This window comes from Corvus kubaryi, unplaced genomic scaffold (genome assembly GCF_017639235.1).
Source record: "Corvus kubaryi isolate FWS band 111438036 unplaced genomic scaffold, C.kubaryi_AGA036_p1.0 split3-73, whole genome shotgun sequence".
In the NCBI taxonomy this organism is placed as follows: Eukaryota; Metazoa; Chordata; class Aves; order Passeriformes; family Corvidae; genus Corvus; species Corvus kubaryi.
This window is the reverse complement of record NW_024582091.1, coordinates 35,529,801-35,545,085: the sequence shown is the minus strand read 5'-3', so window position 1 is coordinate 35,545,085 and position 15,285 is coordinate 35,529,801. Positions and strand designations below refer to the sequence as shown.

At 40.8% G+C, this 15,285-nt stretch overlaps 1 protein-coding gene across 4 annotated transcripts in view; it reads right to left on the bottom strand.

The window, feature by feature from the left end:
- Positions 1-8,071: 8,071 nt before the first annotated feature.
- ENPP1 (ectonucleotide pyrophosphatase/phosphodiesterase 1) overlaps positions 8,072-15,285 on the bottom strand; it is a 52,819-nt gene continuing 45,605 nt past the window's right edge. For all 4 annotated transcript variants that reach the window (XM_042017346.1, XM_042017348.1, XM_042017347.1 and 1 more), the window contains 6 exons: positions 14,426-14,580; positions 13,020-13,155; positions 12,141-12,221; positions 11,351-11,483; positions 10,533-10,689; positions 8,072-9,726 (listed from right to left, as the gene is read on the bottom strand). In XM_042017346.1, coding sequence (XP_041873280.1) covers positions 9,559-9,726; positions 10,533-10,689; positions 11,351-11,483; positions 12,141-12,221; positions 13,020-13,155; positions 14,426-14,580 — 830 coding nt within the window. In that variant the 3' untranslated portion in view covers positions 8,072-9,558. The remainder of the gene's footprint in view (positions 9,727-10,532; positions 10,690-11,350; positions 11,484-12,140; positions 12,222-13,019; positions 13,156-14,425; positions 14,581-15,285) is intronic.

Sequence of the window (15,285 nt, the reverse complement as noted above, 5' to 3'; positions counted from 1 at the left end):
AGTTGTGGGCTAGTAGGATTGCACAAAAACATCCTGTCCTTTAGACAGAAAATAAAGCAGCACTGGCCACCTGTATTTTGTCTGTCTGCTTTTCCAAAACAAGGAGGAGGCAAAAGTTGGTCTGTAATTTTATTTTATGAGTTCATTCAAATAAAAGTGGCTTCATTGATGAGGCAATTTTGGAGCATATAATTTCTGGTAGATTATGCTGGTTATAGATAGTGTAGGAAGTACACTAGTAAATTCTCGTGTTTATCCTAGCTAGCACTTAATACCCCACTTGAACCCGTATCAGACTACCAACTCCTGAAACACCAAATTACTACAAAGACCCTGTCGGGCTCCAGTTGGCAAAGGTCCCTGCCAGACTTCACGACGGACCACAGGAATGAGGCCGGGCTCTTTCCCTGCATCACACTGACACCGTGTGGCTGCTCTGCAGCCGCCTTTTGCCTCCGTCCCTATGAAGCCAAACAAGCTCATTGTGCTCTTTTTGGCGGAAGGTGTTTGCTTACTCACTTGAAACAATTCATGCTGTTTTGTTACGAGGCATGATGTGAACTAAGCATAGACCTATTTGGAATATAGGAAATCTTTCTTATTTTCTCGAAGTGTATTAAAGTAACAGCTACACAGTTCTCCCTGATCACCATGCTTTACTTCGATATCATTGCATCATTGCTATCGATATTAAAGATACAGAAAATTAAACCCCCAAAGTGCTTGGCACCCACCCTGGAGGAACAAATCACCATAATAGTCACAATACATCACAATAGTTTTCACCAGAAGGTACCTGGAAAAATACTCTGAAAGAGGGGTTTATTTATTAAAGACAATATTAAAGGAGAGTATATTTTAATTGTCTTACTTTTTATCTTGCATGTTTCTTAAAAACTAATCAACACTCCAAGGTTCAAGTTTTACAACGAGCAGAACTCGCTTCTCCTCCTTAGGCAGATACAGATTCACATGTAGGCTTTGGGGATCTGTCAGAAATCCATAAAATTATCTTATGTAATTACACCTCCTTTTTTTACAGTTGATTAATTATGTTGCAATAAGCTTTCGAGTTAAACTGTTGAAAGGAACAAATTCCCTCCTGACTTCTTCAACATGCATAGACAATGAGTTACATCCATTCTGTGTAGGTTTGGTTCCTAAATAGGTCTTTGGCTCTGATGCTCTCTAGCTCTAACCCAAACCTACTGTAAAAAAACTCTGATCAAGCTCTCTACTTGAGACCCATTAATGTGAAATGGATTTGGACATACAAATGGACCAGAGGGCTGCTGTGCCTGGTTCTCTGGATTGTGTCTGCTGCAGCTGTCGACTGCCCAATGAAATTGTGGAGCAGGGTCTAGTACGTGGACTGCTACACTACTGAGACTCAAAAAAGTGGTAAGAAATGCTGTGTGTTTGTACTTCCTTCATAAGTTTTCTACTACTCATTTGAATAACAACTTTATTGAATAGTAGCGATGATGGACCGGCCATTCTTAGTCACTCAGAACCAGAGATTCCCCCGAGATTTGCTTTCCTTACTCTGCTCCTTAACAGCACTCTGCATCTCATCTGCAAGAGCAAAGACCCAAGGTTTTTTAGAGACACATTTCGTCAGATCACCTTCCCCAGGTGAACAAGTTTTAACATGGGGTCTTCTTCAGACCTTTGTCAATGCTTTGTTTAACTAACCTGGCTGGAAATGTTCAGTGAATCTCAGGCCTGGCACAGGACCCAGAGGCCTTGAGATATCAGTACCACTCAGGCAGATGTCAGAAAGAATATCTTCCATCTTCTAGTGCCACCCCCTTCTTGGAAAGGAGGTAGTCTTGTGGATAGCTCAGCTTTGTGCTCACCATCAGCCTGGTCCTAACTGATCCATTTCTTCAGCTTCTAAATCCCTACCAAGAGACACATCCCATAACCTTTGCGTAAATACTGGTCTCACATTCCTGGTTTGAGAATCCACGTTGAGCAAACATTTGCTTACACAGTTTGCTTTACACAGAAATCCTTCTGCCTCTTATTTTATATAAAAGGTAGTGGCTCAGCCAAACAGGTCTAAGAAGATATTCAGGTTAACTTCTCTTTTGAGCACTATATTCCCCATATATGTATTTTGCATTGTGAGTCAGCCATTTTGCATTGTGAGTAGCTGTTTTCAGGGTGGCTTTGAAATTCTTATCATACACACACTCCAACAAAATCATTATCTACATGAAGTGTCACCTCTTATACCATCAGAATATGCTATATATTATGTTTCTAAAAAAAAAAAAAACTTCCAAGGAGAGGGCTAAAATCAATACAAGTTTTGTTTTTAAAGATGAGGCCTTAGGAAAGTGTTTGCCATTGACCAAGTCCTCAAAATTTCTCTTATTAGCAGTGGAAATTATTTCTTTGTCACATGTTTAGCCAAGTCCTTTGGGCCAAAACAGTCTTTTGGTTGTTGCTTTTTCTCTTTTAGGAAGCTGTGTGCTTGATCTCAACTGATAGACCTATTCCATCCAACACCCAAAGCACCGCCCTTTTTTGATGCCCTTTTAGTAATGCAGCATTTGCACTCTTGCAGAAATAACTACAGCTCTGTAATTTTTGTGGACTCTGATCCTAAATTCCACACGGCTTTTTCTTTCATGTAGGCCTTTTTCTTGTAATACTTCAGGTTCACCATCATGTTTTTCATAACAAAAATATTTCTCTTTCAGAAGCTTCATTTTGGTGTGGATGATTCTTTGGCAAATTATCATTGTGAAGGATTAATTGTGGATGTTGTGGGAATCTCTGCCCTTTCTGTATTTAAGGAAGCTACATGTCAAGGAGCTACATGAAATCTGGTGCTGAATCTGAACATATGTCAACATGTTCTGAGCTTGCAGCATATGGGGGCAGGGAGTCAGGGGTCATGCTTTACTCTTCTTGGGTTTGGTTTTTTTTTGAGACAAAGCTATGCACAACCTGGTTCATACCGTTTAATCTCTAAGATGACACCCATTTCTGCAAGACATCATAAGAATAATTGGGATTAACTAATTAAATGATTGATACAGAATCACACTGCATTTCTACTCTGTTGAAGCCAGCAGTGGGAGTTGGCAACGTGCATTTTAAGTGATTTTAGCTCCCTTGTACAAGAAAGTTCCACTGGCATGTTTCATGAACAGCCTATATAGTAATTTGTATGAAAACAAAAACTTCCTTGGTGATAGGAAATAATAGCATAACCTTCTTCTGCAGAATTTTGATTCTTTGCACCTCAGTAATTCAGGCTTCCCCATGCTCTCATCTCTAAAAATTCTGCTAGGTGTGTTAGGTAATTACAGAAATGGAAAGTACCTTATAAGAAGCCTGGGAGAGCCCATTATTTTCAGGTGGTTTGCCTGGATTTCTGCCATCCTGGGGCCATGTTTCCTTAGAAAATGTACACTGAGCAAAACAGGTAATTTCCCCGTTATTCCAGATCAGGCCAGAAGAGGGCCAGATAGCACCAGCAAATGCAGCTGTGTTCACTATCCGTTCAAAGTATAATGTATCTATGCGTCTACAGACAATTTATTTTGAACATCAGAATCAAGTGCACATCATTTCCTTCTCCATGTAAAGGGACTAAATACAGCTTTAGACCTAGTTACAGGGCAGTAACAAAGAGCATAATTAATTTTTGTAGTGGACGGTGCCATCTTCTGCAGCCAGCAGAAGACTTAGAAGCCAAGACACAAGATTTAAAAATTAATTATCGCCCTCAAGCAGCATATTTCTGCCACAGAGAAATTCAAAGCTCTGGAACAGATGCAGGATGGCAAAGGTAAGGCCTCCAGAAGAGACATTTGAAAAGACCTAAAGAAATTCTCTGTCAAGTTTCAGACCAAGGCTGGTGCTAAAAGTGTGGCTTTGTCAGAGTGTCACAAATGCAGACTCATAACAACTAGATGAGGAGTTAACACACATCTATAAGAAAGGTTGGAAGGAGATCTGGGGAACTACATGCCTGTCAGCCTGACCTTGGTGCCAGGGAAGGTCATGCGGCTGATCATCTTGAGTGCAATCATACGGCATGTACAGGACAGCCAAGGGATCACCCCAGCCAGCATGGGCTTATGAAAGGCAGATCCTGATTCACCAACCTCCTTTTATGAAAGGTTGTGGACATTGTCTACCTGAACTTTAGGAAAGCCTCTGACATCATTTCCCATGGCATTCTCCTGGAGAAATCGGCTGCTTATGGCTTGGGTGGTTGCACAGTTTTCTGGGTAAAAAAAAGTGTGTGGATGGCTGAGTCCAGAGAAGGGTGAATGGACCTACATCCAGCTGGTGGCTGGTCATGAATAGTATTCCCCAAGACTCAGTACTGGGATCAGTCCTGTTTAACATCTTCACTGAAAACTTGCCTGAAGGGATCAAGTACACCCTCAGTCGGTTCACAGGTGACACCGAGTTAGGTGGGAATGTCGATGTGCTGTAGGGCAGGAAGGTTCTGCAGAGGGATATGAACAGTCTGGATTGATGGGCCAAGGCCAATTGCATGAGGCTAAATAAAGTGAAGTGCTGAGTCTGGCACCTGGGTCACAACAACCCCATGTAACCCTCCAGGTTTAGGGTAGGGTGTCTGGGAAGATGCCTGGCGGAAAAGGACCAAGGGGTGCTGGTCAACAGCAGCTGAACATAAGACAGCTGTGCTCAGGTAGCCAAGAAGGCCAATGGCATCCTGGCCTGTATCAGCAATGGCGTGGCAGGCAGGACCAGGCCCGGGATCATTGCCACTGTGCTCAGAACTGACGAGGCCACAACTTGAATCCTGTGTTCAATTCTGGGCCCCTCACTACATGAAGGACATTAAGATGCAGGAATGAGTTTACAGAAGGGTGAGGAAGCTGGTAAACTGTCTGGAGCACAAGTCCTGTGAGGAGTGGCTAAGGGAGCTGGGGTTGTTTAACCTGGAGAAAACGAGGCTCAGGGGTGATCTTATCACTCTCTACAACTACCTGAAAGAAGATTGTAGCCAGGTGGGGGTCAGCATTTCCCCCCCCACTAACAAGTGAAAGATGAGAGGAAATAGTGCGAAGTTTCACCAGGGGATTTTTAGTTTGGGTATTAGAAAAATTTCCTCACCAAAAGGTTTGTGAAGCACCAGAACAGGCTGCCCAGAGAAGTGGTTACAATTCTTGGAGGCACTTAGAAGATGTGTGGATGCGGCACTTAGTGACGTGGTTTCATGGTGGACTTGGCAGTGCTGGGTTAATAGCTGGGGTCGATATCTTAGAGGTCTTTTCCAACCAGAATGATTCTGATTCTGTGACTGTCAGCCATGTCTGTGTGCCTTATGGACATGACCAAAAGGCAGTTCTGCTGTCTTCTGATCAGGAAATCAGTCCGGAGATTTGGGGTGACTCAAGATTCTTCCATTTCGCTGTATTTGTTTTATTTCAGTAAATTAAAAATAGAAAGAACTAAACATGCAGTAAATGGCAACACAAATCTGACACATGTTGTGGCTGAGGAGGAATACAATAATTTGCAATGGTATCCTCTAAAATCTGTTTCCAGGCTTCCATAATTATTCCAAGTTTGTCCGTGGTCTCCATAGCAGACTTTCCCGAGGCTCGAGGCTGGTGTGGTGACTCACAGTGGTTCAGCAAGGGACTCAACTCCTTTCCAGGGAGTCTGAGTCACAGGATGCCAAACCTGGACTAGTTTCCTGTAATATAGAGGTTCCTGAGCTGTGGTAGATGTACTGCTCATGGTACACAAGCCACCTCAGCGTAGTGCTCTAACACCTCCCAGACACTGCCACAAGGTATGCAAGGGTAAGCAGGAGATGTTGCTGCTGCTGCTAGCAAACGAACACAAATATTTGGAAACTTGTGTTTTAATAAGTTGTTGGACTCATACTGACTCTGCCCTGAACTCCTCAGAAGGGCAAAAACAGTTTACCACAGCCCAGCAGTAAAAGCGCTGAATATAGAGCTCACCATGAGCCCTGGACTGGTTTCCCGAACTCATTAGTGGTGCTGCTGTGGGTACAGAGAGTTACAGCAGCTGCCCTGTGACCCTGCAGCACTAGAAGTTCCTCACAGTGCTCTTATTCCTGAGCATCTACTCTGGAGTGGTAGGTTGGGCAACTCATTCTGGCACAGGTACCTCCTCAGCAACAAGCCTGAGCTTTGTAGTAGATTTTGAAAGAAGGGAGGTCAGAAATGAGATCTTTGCTCCTAGATGAGTATCCTAATCACAGAGTCACAGATTGAGGCTTCCTTTTATATTCCTTTTTGTCTTCTTGTCTCATTTTCCTGGAAAAGTGGATGCCCGCCCATGCAGCAGGAGGGTAGCTCCTCCCAGCTTGCTGAGTATGTTTTATAACCTTGTATTTAAAGGGATAATTTTGTACTTTGAATCTCCTCAGACCAAGGAAAGGCAGGAGCCCAGGCCACCCACTGGCAGGTGCTTTTAGCAGACGGCTGTTGTGCACTGGGCTGGACACAGTGGTTTGGTGTATTCTGGATGTGTTGAGAAGAGATTTGCCAGAACAGGCCTGTCCGAAATACAGACAGATATTTCTTCATTTTCTTTAAACATGGTAGATCCTGAGATAAATAAGAGCAAGAAACCCCTAACATATCAATCAAGCAAATTACCTCAGTTACTGACAGTAGCAACCAGTGAAATAAGTCTATACCACCCGAATACCTCTGAAGGCACAACTCCACTTGTCTTGTGACACGTGACACTGCCAGACACACCCAGACCAATGACCTGCAGTCTGCTCTTCCTCTGCCTTTTTCACTTGAAAGAAGGCCACACTACACAGCAAAGAAGCAGTTATATTCAGTAGTGCTGACACCCATGTCACCTGTCACCTTTCAGATTCACCTACTGAAAATGCTTAGTGGAACTCTGTTATGGTTTAGGAATGGTATCCCCAATTTAGTGTTCCTACTGAAACACTCCAAACCGCGTGCCACTGGTTCACTCCCCCATTCCTTCATCCCTGTGGTAGGATGGAGAGGAGAATTAGAGGCACAAAAGGTAAAAATTGCAGGTTGAGATAAGAACAATTTACTGGAAACAGCAATGAGATAAGAAAACAAACAGTAATAGCAACAATATTAGTAACAGACTGCACAAGACAGGCAAGTGATTCACACATGAGTGCTCCCCACCACCAGCCAGCAGGAAGGAACCCAACCTCCCTCCCTCTACCTCTGTGTGGGGTGAGGTGCTATGGAATAACCTCATGGTCCTGGCCATGCCTCTCCTGGCTACTGCAAAAATGAACCCTGTCCTGGATGGACCAGGACAAGCTCTGATACCATACACCAGCTTAAACAGAAAACATTTTACCTCCACATGGACAAAACTGTTGAGTTTTTTCAGAATGGAGTTTGATGGTGGCTGTAGGATGCTCCTTGGGGCCCATCAGGCTTCAAAAAGACAACCTAGTATCTATCATCCTGGGGTATTGGCAGCCACTGGATACCAGGACTAGCATCAGCATTTATTCATATGTTCTGACACCACCATTACAAATGTCTTTAAAAATCAAAGAAGAAATTAAATCAGCAGAAATATTTACGCTAACATTAAATGAGAGTAACTCTCTTCATTGTCAATTTGACTTGTCAATTTCTGGCAAAACCACATCCCAAACCCCATTTAGCTCCTGCCCTCTCTTGATGACCATAATAACTTTCACAACTGCTTTCCATTCCAAAACCAAAGATCAAACCAGAAGTCTTGAAGATTCTCTGGTTCCATTTTTATCCCGGAGCTAGGCTGACCCTGCCTCTTAATGGAAACTGGCATCACCTTAAGATGTCAACATATCTATTTGCATTCAGGAGAGAGTACTAGTTGTAAAAAATAACAAAAATAAAAAATTAACACCTGGACCATCTTTCTCCCTACCTTCCTCTCCTAGCAATAAATGTAACTAATGCTACAGTTGGAGAAATTATCTTCAGTTCATAGAGCAAAGACTGAAGCAATCCCTATCCCTCCCCCCCAAAAATATTGTGCTCTCTAACTGCACCAGTTGGTACAGTTGCTACAGAAAGGGTCACAAACAACATAGTACTTCTGATGGGTTTATTTGTCACAGGCAACTTTACAAAGCAGTTACACTGAATAATGCTGTCACAGTCCTATCGTAATGTGAGGTTGCTACAACACATTTAGATTTCACACAGTGAAACTACTTGAGAAAAAAAAAAAATCATGCTCATAACATAAGATCAAGAAAATACACTTGGTTAAAAGAAAAATTGGTCCCAGAATTTCAGCCCACTCAAACTGAAGTTAATGGGAAAAGCTTCCTCTGACTTCAGCAGGCTCTGGATCCAGCCTTCAACATGCCCTAACCAAGCTATAAGGTCAAATGCCTCTCTGCTCAGTTACAGGCTCTTCATTCTTCTAACATACTTGTGCGTGATGTATTTTCTCCTTTTTAAATGAGAAGAACATAAATGTGAAATTGACTATGCCAAATTTTATACATAACAGAGCCAATTTTGGGTCATCAGCTTTAGAGAGTGGGAGAATTACAAAGGTGATAATATGTGTACTGGAAAAGGAGGGAGTTCCTCCACTCCTGAGTGCCTATAGCAGCTGTTTGTGTAGCCTGAAAGCTTCCAAGAAAGGTCACTACGTGCTTCTTCAGAATTCGCATCTCTGACAGCATCTGCATTCAAAAATGGGATTTCAAAACCACAGCTGACAAAAACATGTACCAAACAGAGAAACACATCTTTACTTCAATAAAGCAAAGTCTTTTAATCAAATCTAAGTTTAGTTTGAAGATAATTACTCCTGGGAGCTCAGACATATTCCTAAAATAATTTCTTCTCATTTACAGGTGACTTGATGCATCCTATACCCACCCATTCAGAGGATGCATGAACAACATACAAACTGTGCATCTAATTCTCCATCAGTGTTGGAGCCATCAGAGGGCAGCAACACACCAAGGCTGCCCAGCCCACGGATCTCCTGTAGCCAGGCGTCTCTTCCATGTGGGGGAAGTTTTAGTTACCAGTCCTACTAACCTCAGTATAGCTTCTTGCACCATAGCACTGCATTGTTTTTTTAATTCACACTTCAAGGAAAACTGGAATGAGAAGAGTGCTGTTGTTTAGATTTCAACGGTCACCAAAAATGTAGTTCTTTCCCAGAACTGTATTTGCTAATTATCTGCATTTTTAAAGTGGAATACTGATCATAAACCATACTTTATAAAATTCTCCCTCTCCAGTGCATATCAAAGATAACATTTGTGTTCGTGTCTCAGACTATGATGACCAAATGCTGTTAGCATAGTAATGGACATGGTTCTACCACATCCAAGTGGGAATGACAGGAGCTGCCATCCTGTGTCACAAGTATAGTCCATCAGGAGTCCCTGAGATACAAATATGGCACCCACTCTCCTCTCTACTGGCATTTTGGTCAAGAGTTCTCAATAAAAGTTCCAGCTTATTTTTTTTAAAAAAAAAGTTTTCGTTAATTAAAAAAGTCTATTTACAAATCAGTTGTGAAACCAATAACAACATTCCATAGGAAAAATCAGATTGTCTCAAAAGTTGGTAAATATGTTTTTAACTGTAAAATGTCAGATATTGGCTGTTTTCTGTCTTGATAGAAGCTGAGTCCAGTAAGTAATTCTATATCTCTGATCCGAGCCGTATGAAACTTCATTCTCTCTTCAACCCACATGGACTCAGACTTGCCATCCTATTGGGGCAGAGGAGGAAAAAAAAACGGGTTGTAAAACTTTTTTTTTTCCCCTGAGATGTATTTAATCTACTAAAAAAGACATTTGGTGTTTTATAAAAACAAAAACCAGTAACGGAGTGTGCAGGATTATACACAGTTAGAAGCTTGTCTGAATTTAATACTTGCTGTTACCTCCTCAAGTATACAAAACCTGTAGCTGCACCAACTGGTGGTAATAATGGGGAATGGCAAGTTAGGTCCAGCATCTACCAATCATCTGTATGATAAAAATATTTCTGAGAGCTGTGCCTGACTCTAATTCCTTGCTGCAGGATAGGTCTATACACTTTCCTCCATTTTTTTCTGGTGTGTATGGAGCGTAGCTATGTGCATTCCCACAAAAATTCCAAGGTACCTGAACTAAAAGCAACCAGTGCTCTTCAGGAACATCTGTGTCTTTTCCTCCTGGGAATGCATTTGGCCATAGCACTGACCTTTTGTTGTGGGTGACTCCTCTTAGAAGCTCTTCATCCTCAGCTTTTGAATGGATAGAAGTCTGTGTATGTATCACATTGATGGTCTCTGCATACTCTGATTCCACTCTGCTAGCTCTAAGTTTTGCTCTTTGAACAGATCTATTTTCCCATTTGATCATATTCACAGACTCTGACATAATTCCATTTGCAAAAATATTGTCTTCTCTCTCAAGATGATCATGTAGACTGCACCACTTTTACAGGCTTTAACTAGTTAATCACTGATATCCAAAAAAACAAGCTTCAGCCTGACTTCAGATGTTTATGGGAACCAAACAGACTACTTACTGCACAGCTTTCACTGTTGTCTTCTCTGTGAGGTACAACGAAAGACAAGGCATCTAGAGACCCTTCACACTCCAGAGGAGTTTCAGAAGTATTTTTACAGCTAGTCAGCACAATGAAGAAGTGGGTTGGAACTGGAACTTCTGAATTACCAGGGTATCTGAAATACAAAAAATTTACATCCACCAAATCATACTTGCACAAAGATCAAATGACAGCATTCAGCGATATTCGGTTTTAGCAATTCATCTATTTCGTCCAAAGAAAGCTTAAGTCTGGAAAGAAAATTCCTGATTACTATTTTTGCAAATCAGGTTTGGCTTGAAGGCTGATTTAAGTAACAAGTTTGATGAGGTATAACAATAAACTGATTTATTATCATTATCATAAAAATATGTAAAACTCCAGAGGGGATGAAGAGTTCAGCCTGAGTCCCAAAAACCATCTGTCTGCTAGCTTGAACCAGTTTTGCTAACTAGTGTAACCCACGACTTGTATTGGAACACTGCCAGCTCAGGAATGATCAATCATGCCACCCGGGATAAGCCCTTGCCTTGTCCTCTCCTAGAGGCAATGGCAGTGTCCTAAGTTTTCAGGCTGGTGGGCATCATTCCACATGCAACAGCTTCTCTTATACTCCACCTTCAGGTTTAGGATGGCACATTTTGAAGGTGCATTTTTCTCTTTGTGCTTGTTACTTCTTTCTTAACCTACTTTTCTGCTTAGGGCCATTTGCTTGTCTTTCTGATCGAGGATAGTAATTACTAACAGACCAGTAATGGAGGAAAGAAACAAAGGATTACAGTGTGAAAGGTTCTCACCTTTTCAACTTTTCTGGGGTATCATAGAGCCCATCAGAGTCATAATCAAACACAGGACCACTGACTATATTGACACCATTCCTGGCTGCAGCATATTCAGGTAGCAGGTGTTGATGGAAGTAGTTCCATAAGACTGAAACACAGTAATGGAATCAGGAAACAACCTTCACAATAGAAGCTGCTAACACAGCTCTGCAGAGTATTCAGTGGAGTATAGACAGACATGACAAGCTAGGAAAATAACAAATTCTACAGGCATTTGCTGTTGTTAAAGGTTGCATCCAGCTGGGCAGCAGCATTCACTGCAGTGTGTCCTAATACTGTGGTCTCACAGTCACCCTAACCACAAACCTGACTGAGGTATACTGATGCTACTCCCTTGGGACCTTAGGTTTCTTTCCTTGGAAACCAAACCATGGAGACATTAGAGGAGGAAAGGCCAGAGAAGACCATGCCTGCCTGTGTCTTGCCCCACTATCAAGCTGGCCTGGCTAGCTTGTACACTCACACCTATGAGCTGGAAAGTATCTAACCTATAAAATATTTTGAATTACAATTAAGAATTGAACAGTATTCCATTACAAAACAGGACATCTCTTTTTTTCCAGAAGAAGTATCACAGCTGTTGCTCGTTTTCACCAGGTACATACTTATTCTCTCTCAGACAAACATCTCATGTTCCCTCTCTCTCAGGAACCAGGGGCCATTTGCATGATTTGGAAGCAAGTAACAACCAGCAGTCTTTCTTCTATTCAACTGTGGACATAAAATATGCATACAAATAAAATACCTTTAAATGCAGGATACATTGGCACAATGTTGCTGGTAAGCAAGGCATCATAGTGAGGTTTCTTTGCATCTGTCATAAAATCTGAAACCAAAAAGGGCAATTAATTACTTGGACTTGTTACTTTCAACTTGCATTTTCATGCTTTTAGTGATCATTGTAATAACATCAAGATGGAGCTGACCTAACTCTATTTTCCAAAACCTATGTGGGTGTAAGTGCTGACTTACATGCTGGATTCCATCTAAAATAAATAATCTTAGTAGCAGCAGCAGCAATTACACTTGTCAGATATACAGTTGGCAAATTTCATGAGATTTAAAAATATCAGAACAGGCTTCTGAATTGTGGGGAAAGAAATAAAAGTCATGAGTATCAGGCAAACTTTCCATGACTGTAGAATGTAGGCTTAAAGACAGGATTCTGTTGAAACTGTGCAAACTACATTTGACATGGATATTTAAATAACCTTCTACTTGGTATTCTGTGCAGTAGAGTCAATGTAAAATACCTCCATATCAGGTCAGCATCAGTTCACAAACAATTTATCTAGGTACACAAAGTGAATTTGTAATTTACCAGTTTGCTGGACTTAATGTCTACATGTTCCTCCCAGTTTCTTCTGTGAGATGCCACTTCAGAAACCTGATAAGTTTCAAAACTTCTGGGAAGTACTAAGTGACCTTGGACAACCCACTGGATGCTGAAATACCTGAAGCACCTAAAATGTTTTCCTTTCTCATATGCTGAAGTGAACTGCAACAACTCAGCAGCTACTGCTTCACATTCTGATTGGTTATCGAGAACACCTAAAAAACTACACCTGCTACATTACAGATCATGTAAATCAGATATGCTATACAATGAAGGCAAAGTACTTACCTGGAGGAGCAAGAAATCCGTAAGTTAGGCGAGGATGATTGTTGTAAAACAAACAGGTCTGGTTATAATTCTGTGAAATACGAGCATCTTTGTGTAAACAGCTGGAGGCAGCTCCTGTAGAAGAAACCCATTTGTCCTATTGAACAAGAAGAAAGTATCATTGTGAATGCTGACTTACAATAATTCTCTCAGTATGAGGGACTGCAGAACTCTAAATATTTAGCTGCATCTTCCTTTAAGATTGTGAAGGGTTTAACTAAGATGCAAGAATTGTTTCTCTTCTGTCAGTGGAAAACAAGCCCTCCCATCTACTTCATATACCTTGGAAATAAAGTGAATGGAACTGAAACATTTTAGCCAATTATAACATCTTCTAAAACCGAATCTAGAGGTGCCCATTAAAGATAATCTGATTTATTGACTGATAGACAGACTCACATAATTGACAGATAGATGTGTGGGCCACTTGTTACAGTAACTGGTTGCTTCATGTCACTAACCTCAAAATATTCAGGATCAAGCAAATCTTGCCAGAGTTTAGGTAAATTTAATTATAACAGTCATTATTTAAAACCTATGATTCCCAGATAATCAGATTAAAAGTATTCTCTACTATCTTAATTCCTTTTAAGCATGATCTGGCTCCTAAATTTTTTCTGAATGGGAAAGGCCAACTTGAAAAAACTTTCCTTCATCAGATCAGTGCTCTGCATGAACAGGTGTATCTTAAGCATAGGATTTAGGACCACAAAGACCTGATTTATTTTCACTGACCTTTTTTTTTTTTCCCAATCAGGATTATATTTGGAGAGAAGGATCATATGAGGGCATGAATAGCTCAAGATGGTCCTGAGATTACTTTTTCAAAAGCATCCTGCCACATTACAAACTGCTTTAAGACTATGAAACCCACACTGAGGCTAGTTTTTAAGGACAATACTGACAGACTGCTGTAGCAGACCTGTGCAGTCTCCTAGGGCTTCTATACCAATGGCAATGGAGTCCTCACTTCCTGGTGGATCTGCTCAATCTGGAGGAAAAACTGTTTCACACTCTGAGAAATGGAAGAGTCAAAGCCAATCCTTATTAGCATAGTAAACCTCACACAAAATTCCACTTTATATCTTGTGTGGTTCAACTTAGTTCCCTGGGAGATAACATCACAGACTCATTTCAGCTGGAAAAAGACCCCTAAGATCATTGAGCCCAACCTTTGGCTGATCATCACCTTGTCAACTAGACTATGGCACTAAGTGCCAAATCCAGTCCTTTCCTGAACACCTCCATGGACTCCACCACCATGGTGGCTTTCATATCATGAGCAGATATAAGAAGTCTTCAGGAATAACTGACACTCAAGATTTTTACTTTCCAAGGTTGCTTCTAATATTTCTTCTTATGCTTACGTCTTTGCCCACAGTGTATGCACTCCACAGAGACATCCTGTAGTCCCTGCTGTACCCGCTCACGTAGCGGTAATGGTAAAGGAGGCAATAATTGTGTCTTTTCTGCAGAACCCTGGGCCGTCCGTAGGGCAAATTAAGGTCCTCTGTCTTCTTAACTGCAACAGAAATAGTGCTTATTACTTTTCAATTAATACTGGTTGTCAGCTCCTTCCTTTTTATACACCTAAGGTTGCCTTATTTTCAATTGCCAAATAAAACAGAAGTCACATTAATGGGATAAAAAAATTTCATTATTATACCAAAGGTACAGTTTCTATGCTAAGGCAATAAATTAAGTGATGAAGCCAGTATAAAACAAACATTTAAATGTACACTGCACAAATTAAGTCTATATTTAAACCAAAACCTTTTGCCATTAAAAACAGGAGACAAATTTAAGTTGAAAAGTTAAAGTCTTTGTTGACTTTGTGTTTCAATTTGAAAATGTGGGATCTGCTTCTATGTAACATTTAGATGGGAGACAAACCAATTCTGGTGATTTGAAATTACTATTTCAGTAGAAACCACACAGTCTAATGTAAAAATACATTTAAAAGACTAAGAAATACAGAGATTTAAATAATACAGTGAAGTACTAGATTAGATTTGGATTTTCAACTGTGCAAGGACTCACTACTTTGCCTTTAAAAATTCAAGTATATTCAATCATTACATGACTAGAATTATAAAGAAGGTGTCAAAGTATATTTTCAATTAAATAGGTCCCTACCATCTGCAAATTATTATAAAATATTAATGCAAATGTACTACAGGGGGACAGAAATTGAGCAATGAATGTGCAGGGTTTTTTCCACAGTAAT